General features: G+C 33.9%; 1 protein-coding gene across 1 annotated transcript in view; it reads left to right on the top strand.

Moving 5' to 3' along the window:
* DYNC2H1 (dynein cytoplasmic 2 heavy chain 1) overlaps positions 1–7,735 on the top strand; it is a 143,236-nt gene extending 135,501 nt beyond the window's left edge. Inside the window, exons 88-89 of the mRNA XM_059493367.1 lie at positions 3,663–3,779; positions 7,267–7,735. Coding sequence (XP_059349350.1) covers positions 3,663–3,779; positions 7,267–7,425 — 276 coding nt within the window. The 3' untranslated portion in view covers positions 7,426–7,735. The remainder of the gene's footprint in view (positions 1–3,662; positions 3,780–7,266) is intronic.
* The last annotated feature ends 455 nt before the right edge of the window (positions 7,736–8,190 follow it).

The raw sequence follows: 8,190 nt of genomic DNA on the forward strand, positions 1-8,190 counted from the left end.
GCTCAAGTCTCTGAATCAACAAATATTTAAAAACCTAATAGAATGTCTCTGTTGAAGGAAGTACAAGTAGGAATACAGGTGAATTTAAACCTGATAGTCACACATACTCTATATAACTTTCTTAGGAAAACTGTCAGGCTTTGAAGACATGTTCTTCAAGATTTTTTTCTTACTTTTTATTTTAAAAGGTTTTGATGACTTAGAATTTATTCTATGACAAGGAAAGAACAAGGAGATCTCCTTGTAATCTGTATGATGAAAATGCTTTCTTGGTCTTGCTGTGATTTTAAAAAATGGCATCAAGCTTCAGCAATTGTAGATGGTTGATCTTACTATGCATAAAAATACAAATAATTTACCCCATGATCATCTGTAAGTTAGAAGTGTGCAGTTCTAGAACTGTCAGTGAAACTGCAAAGTAGGCAGAGGAAAAATCAGGCCAAGAACACACCTTAGTCTTATATGAATTATCAAACGAGATGCTAAATTATCAGTGTTAATTCAGGTGATGGTTTAAATGTATGATGTGGAGTGGATCTCCTCTAGTAGGATGTGATGAATATTTGATTTAGAATCAATCTGTATGAAATTACATCTTCTTTAATGTCACTCCACGTTTCTTTAACAAAAGGTACTGAAAATGTATGGTTATTGCACTAAAATTACATATTGATATGCAAATACATCTCTTCTGTTTGCTTTGTGCACTGATTGTGCTGTTGCACAACAGCAGGTAGTCATTCCTTTTGCAATTCCATTTTCTGTATTGTAGAAAAGAGTGAAAGAAAGGAAGAAACATGGTAAGAAACTTATTGGGTAGGACTTAATATACACAGTAAAAAAAAAAAAAATTACCGAGAGTCTCAAATCCACAATATGAGTATTAAGATCAAAACTATACTCTTAGCAACTGACAGATATATTATTATAAGGCATGCTGAGAGGTCTTTTTTTACAGTATACCTCCATCCCAAAATGTCAATAAATTAATGATGGAGGCCTGTAGAGGTAATGAAGTGAAAATATGGCTTCCCAAAGTCTGCTGCAGTTTGGATCATGTCATGGAAAATTATGGCATTAATTAGTAAGGGAAGATCTGTTGCAGAGAATTTGAAATTTGGAAACAGATGTGCTTTGGACCATGGTATCAGCCCACTTTCTACTAAGGTATTTTAAAGAAACATAGTCTGTAATGTGTAAAAATAAGTTTTTTGAATCTAAACTAGTACTGATAGCTGTGAACTGCCATATTCTTTGTAAGAATTAAAATTTATGGTCAATTCTGCCATTACTCTCTGGTGAGTTTCAAAGATACTATGATTATATTACAGATGCTGTGAAATTCAAGTCTATCATAGTACTTGTAATTTCTCTATAATGTGTATTATAGAAATGAAAGCATATTGGTGTACTCAGTCAAATGGTATGGAAAGTACATTGTTCTAGTATTGCTAGGGTTTTTTTCTTAATGTCTTTTAATGTTGAATGAAAGTAGAAATTGGGTCCTAATCTTCAAAGGAGTTTCTAGCATTGGTTTCCAGGAGAAGTTTTCCAGGAGATCAAATGGTATTTTCCACAACTGTAGTGTCAAAGGGACTGCAAATACCAAAGAAGAAAAGTGCAGTAAAAAGTTTTTTCAATAGGTAACCCACTTCTATAGAAATTTCTTTCAGAGATGTTCAGGATGGCCAGACCTTTGAACACCCTGGCAATGAACTTCGAAATCGCTTTATCAGACCAATCTTTGTGCAATAACTTAGCCAGTTATTTATTAAACTATGATCCCTAAAAATATTCCCTGCAGAAAGCAAGAAGGACAGAAAGAATAACATAGGAGATGAATCTTTCTAAAATTTGTGTGAAAGTTAGACAAAAAGTCTACTCTGAACTTTCCATCTGGGATTGTTTTGGTTCAGGTTACCCACAGTTTTGGTGGTTTTGCTGTTAGTCCTAGTCTATATGAAGCACAGATTGCTCTAAAGAGCATTGTCACTTCTCTGGTCACTGTCTGTCCAAGGAGAACCACAGCTTTGTTCTGTGTCTTTTTTAAAAGCCGTGTTTTATAATATTTTTTTTTTCATATTAAAATTTTTACATCTGCATCTTGCACATTGTAAGGAAGATTCTCCAGCTCAGCTGGGAGAATAAAAGAGAAATATGAGTTTAAAGAAGCAAATTCTTGAAGAGTGTAATGCCTGTCTACAATCAAAAGAATAATTAGAGATTAAATATGCAAAATGTAATCTTAGCTAGTTTACACTTAATATACTATTAATTGAAAACCCCTAACACTGGGGAGGAAAGCATTGCTTTTCAGTCATGACAGTAACTCACATTGTGTTACTGCTTTATTCCATCTTTTGGTGTGAAATACATAATTTTAAAATACTAAAATTACCTAAGGAAATTATATCCATTTCATCTATGATACTAATCTTCATTGTAACATCATACTTTAACTCCTTTATGCAATCTGATAGATGTTTCAAAATTTCTTGCAAGGGAAAATATATTGGAAAATTACATTTTTCTCCATTTTCCTTATGTGATCACTCCTCCAATTTCCAGCAACATTGTATTTCCTAATTCCAGCACTTCTTTATGAACCATGCATTTGGTGAAAGCAAACCTCAGTATGATAAATTTAATTCAGGCTTTAGTACGATAGTGTAACAGGCTGATGATTTTCAGATTGTAGCTTCTGTTACATATCTGCTGCAGCTGGATAGTTAGCCTTTTGAAAAGCTGCATAAAAGTTATTATTGAATTAAGTTTTATTACTGTTAAAATGGAAGTTGTCACTTCAGCAGGCCAAAAAAAAATAATTTTTTTATTATTATTATTATTATTGTTGTTGTTGTTGTTGTTGTTGATGTTAATGTTAATATTATTATTTGCAATCTAGTAGTATTTGTACTGAGGAATATAAAGCTATCAGCAAATATTGGAATTAATTTTTAAGGAATCTAGAATAGAGGTCACCAACTTATGGAAGACTCCAGAGAAGAAAAAATAGAACCTTAAATTCAGAGGCTGAAATTACTTAATTAAAAGAAAACACTTGAAAGATGTTGCAAATAAAGCATTGCATAGTTACTTAAGGAGCACCTGTGGTTCTTATTTAATTTTTTGCCAAACAACAAAATGCTTGTCTAAGAAGTTTTGAGTTTGTTAAATAAAATTTTCTCTCATATTATTTCAGTGTATTTTGTTTGCCTCTGCTGAAGCTGTGTAGTTGCACATTCCATTCTTTGAAAGCTGAGCTCAGACTTCCAAGCAGGAAGTCATGCTTATTGCAGTGATTGTTCTTCTCTTCTTCTTGACATTGTAATGGTTGTGAACTTGGCTGTTGCTATCATAATTCCATTAATCAAATGCCAGGCAACTGCAGTTTCATAATTAATGACATTTACAGGTATTTTTCTCTGGCATTTCAAAGAATGTGAATCCAAATCAGAGGAAGTTCACAGTGAAGTGTGGTCCAGATCTTGCTTTTAAATCATGTTTCCTATTCTCACAAAGAACATAACAGTAATTAATTTCCTGTCATTTAAAAATTTGCTCACAGTAAAAAGGTTCATCATTTATTAAAGCACAGTGTAATCATTATTGACATTTTAATTCTGTTATTTATGTTTGAATATTTTATATTTCCATGGCAGATCAGTGGCTTACAACTGGAAGGTTGTCGTTTCGATGGAAATCGACTTTCAGAAAATCTGCATGATTCTCCCAGTGTGTCATCTGTTCTCCCTTGTTACATGGCCTGGATTCCACAGGTACTAAATTATTAAAAGCCCTAAACTTTCAAGACCCATAATTTTATTTTTTCTGTGTAGTAGCTTTTCAGTATGATGTTGCTGACCTGTTTTCCTTTCATTTCAAAATAAAAATCACAGTCTTTACTAGGAAAAGCAGTTACATTATTTAAAACTGAAACTTATTGTTATTTTGTGTATATTCCTTAGCTTATATTGCTTAGATGAACTCAAGGGTTTTATTTCAGTCATACCTTAGTTTCTTTGTGTTTTAAAAACATTGGCATGTTTTACAAACCTTATTTAGTAAATATATACATATGTTTGGGAGTTCATTCCTAGAATATATTTTCTTTGCATTTTAAATATTAAAGTAAAATGCAGTGGCAATAAAAAAGAGAGAATATGATGTGAGCTGTAAGCAAAGAAAGCCTTTCTCCTACTTAAACTAATTTTAAAAAAGTCACTGCTTGCAGATTTTAAGATGAAAGAAAGTAATCCAACAGTAAAACCTGTTACTGCTTCTGCCTTCCAATTGGCATAGCAATTGCTGATAAATAACTCATAAAGTCACATAGAATATATTCTAGGGTGTGTCTTTTAACAAAAAATTGCTTATTATGGAATTCGTCTCACTTACATTTAGGAAGCCCATCCCATCAGAAGATATCTGGGATGAGTCTGCCCAGTGTGACTCTAGAAACAGACTAGACCTCCATGATGGCCTTTGTGTATTGTGACAGATAATGCACAAGGAGCTCCATTGCTAACACACTGCTGTATCCCAACTTACTTTTTCTCTCATTGTTATTTCCATCAGGGGAAATATAGCATTGTATCATAGTACAGCATTAGAAGTATAAAGGTCAACAGATTTAGACCTTGAACACAGAAGTAAATGCTAGCCACCATCTGCACCATTGCTCCCAGCTTGATTAAGAAAGAAAATACTGAAAATTTTAAAAAAGGACAAAAAATGAAAACATCACAAAAGCTCTTACTAAGTTGACCAGTGAAGGATTTCTCAGTTTTTTGGTATTTACAGGTTTTGGTTTTTTCACCTTAATAAACAGATTCCTAATTTACTTGAGAGGTGGTGCATGGGATAAATACAGAATTGCCAGACATTCTAATATATTGGCTCAGTGGTGGATGTGGAGGATGGTAATATGTGTGGTTTTCCATGGTATCACCAAATGGAAACACATTTTAAATGAGAATTCTTAGTCCTCCCATTGTTCTGAAAGATGTTCATCTTGTGTTTGAAATAAAACAGATTTTTTAGTACTTTTCTTAATAAGACTATTTTTTTTTAAACTCCAAAGGTAGGATCCAAAAGTTATATGTGAAATCAGCGGAGAGCTTTATCTGTAAAATTAAAAAATTAGATACTTCAATAATCAATGAAATAAACTTTGTCAAATATACTTATATTTGAAATGAATAGCAACTGGCATCTTTGTGTTGGGAAAAAAATCTAGTTCTTATAAAACACAGGCCATAACCTGTCAACTGCCCACTTTTTAAATACAAAGTGTCTCTAAGGAGAGTTTTTCTGAATTGGTCTACCCTTGAGTTGTTTTACAATCACTGTAAAAATTGACTATAATCAAATACTGTGCTCAGAAACCAAAGCAGAATTGGATATCATTCATTTCCCTTAATTTAATTATCTCTCCTTAGGAGAAGAGTGCATAAAATTGAACATATTATCTTAGAATTCTTAGGTTTTGAACTTGTTTTCTTTTCTCCAAAAATGCAACTTTTGAAATCTAGTGAGCAAAAGTATATGTATAATGTAATGTTTTGAATTTTCAACCAAACTTAACTTCAACCTAGGGAATTTCTCTGAGAGAATCCCCTCAAAATCCTGCAGTGCTCTAAACAGAATATTTTTAGCTATTAACACTATGATTATTCTCATATTCATGCTTATTCTCATAAGCTTGTTCTCTTATTCTCACATTAAACTGTGAAGGTCCTTTCCATTTTTAATCCACTGATGGATCTCATGCTGTGAAGGGTGTCACTAAAGGGGATGGAACTGTGCATGAGGCAGTCTAACAAAGAGAACTTTTGGATTGTACTTAAGCCAAGGACATAACAATTTGTGACTTAAAAAGACTACCACAGAATGGTTTTAACCCTCCAATAATGTGATTCCTTAAAACATCAGCAGGATTGAGAAAGGCACAAGAACAGATATTTTGTTCCTAAAAGTGTAAAAACAGGTCTTTGAAAGCAAACTGGCCAGCTTCTGGCTCCCAGCTTTGGCAAAATTTAAATTCTCTGATTAACATTTTACTCTCAGTCTGGCCAGCATTTTGTCTTCTTCAGTAGTGTTAACCAAGGAATAAATGGACTAAGTACAGTCCTTCTGAGAACAGCTGAGTTCCTGGTTATAAATTATTCTGTACAAATATTACCACACATAAATCTTCTGCAAGGATTGAAACACTGTTGTTCAAAAGACAGGGGAAGTTGATTTTCAAAAGGAACAGCAAAATGATTTTTATACTTCACATGCAAGGCAAAGTACTTGAAACAGTTATTGTTTGCATGTTTCCTTTTTCCTGTTTTTAGTTATTTTCTAATATTGGAGCATCACTAACTCACATTTGATGTGATTTGAGTTAAAATGGCACTCATTTTTATTTAAAATTCTTTTCTGACAAGTCTGCTTCTTTGTTATTTCGTTCTTGAAAATCTGACATTTTCCTGTTGACAGGATGGGACATTTTGAGTTTGACAGAAAACATGCTTAATATATATCAGTTGAATCAAACCCTGATCTATTTGTAGTAACTAAATACATCATGGGTTGAAATTAAGTGCTGTAGGAAGTCTTGATGGAGTCTTTGAGCTCAGTTCTGTGGTCACACATATGGACAGGGCCCCATGCAAAGCCCTAGGAGGAAATCAGGCAGTTTGTGGTAGGCAACAGAGAGGATCAGTTCAATAAAGTAGCCTGGAACAGGTGGGGTGAGGATTTTTGGATTGTAGTCCCTGCGGTATGATGGTTGCAGGTATCTCAGATGACACCAGGGGCTGTGCCTCAGGAGGAGGGCAGGGTTTGCTGCAGGGATGGAGGGGGCAGTAGGCCCTGCCAGGGCACTGCCAGGAGAGCTGCTCCCCACGCCACAGCACAGGGGCTCCTGAGCAGCTTTCTCCCTGCAGGAAACTGACCTGCACTTCCCGTAGCCTGCTTGGCAGACACTTTTGATGTGTGTTTTTGGGAGGGTTTTAGCTGAAGGAAGATTTTCATATGTAGTTCAGAGGATCACCCTTGTTATTTACTTCCTGGTGTTTGAGTTATGGAGACAGCAATTTTTCTGAAGTCCCTGCTTCATTCAATCCTTCTCCTTAGTGCCCTGAATGAAGACTTCCTTGTCCAAGGCTGCAGTGTCCAAACTGTATCTTAACTTTAGATACCATGCCAGTGGACAATATTGCTTTCTCATGCTTTGTTGTCTTTTTATGTGACAACTAAGAGCTTGTTTGTTGACAGGATGCATATGGTCCATATTCTCCAGAGGAATGCATATCTTTACCAGTCTACTCTAGTATGGAGAGAGACCGTGTGGTGACAAATATTGATGTACCTTGCGGAGGAAACCAAGACCAGTGGATTCAATGCGGAGCTGCTTTATTTTTGAAAAATCAGTAATCTGAAATTGCATCAACTTGTGAAGTTAAGAGACATTTTAACATCTAATTTCTTACTTACCCAAAGAGAAATTTAGATTCCTTGTTTTTATATTTTTAAAGCAATGGTTTATTAATTCCTGTTTATTTTTTTAAGATGTATTTAAATAATTCTACTTGATAGAACTTCAATGTATCTTTGTGGGATATTGTAAAAATTGACATGGCACTATTCAGCAAACTGCTAATTCAGATTATTTCTCTAGTTTGTAATATGCTGTATTTCTTTCTTGAAGTTATTGAAATCTCTTCTGGTTTGCTCAGAAATATTGAATAAAAATTCAAAGTCATCATTTTTTCCTTGATCTTTTTTTTTCATTATCCTTTTGAAACGGTTATTCATATGCCTCTGTTATTTAATAAAATAAAAATTAAAAACTTCCCTTTTGTAACTGAAATTTAATGCTTTACTTGAAGATAAGAATCAGGATAAATGTTTCAGTCTCTTTTAATGATGTTTTGCTTGAAATTGTATTTCTTTGTATAGCTAGTAAATAATAGGATTTTGATAACCTTCATGTGAAGTTACAAAGTTAGATTACTATCATGGATATTATCTAGAAGTTACTGAAAAAAAAAAAAAGAGAGATTTCCATCCAGTTATTAAATGAAAGACAGAGGGATCTAATAGGGCTTTTGGTCTGTGACGTGAGAAACACCTGGGATCTTGTTCTTAGTGCAGGATACCCAAGTTTGATTTCACTGTTTCATGATATGTCAGGTTGGG

This window comes from Ammospiza nelsoni, chromosome 2 (genome assembly GCF_027579445.1).
Source record: "Ammospiza nelsoni isolate bAmmNel1 chromosome 2, bAmmNel1.pri, whole genome shotgun sequence".
Lineage (NCBI taxonomy): Eukaryota > Metazoa > Chordata > Aves > Passeriformes > Passerellidae > Ammospiza > Ammospiza nelsoni.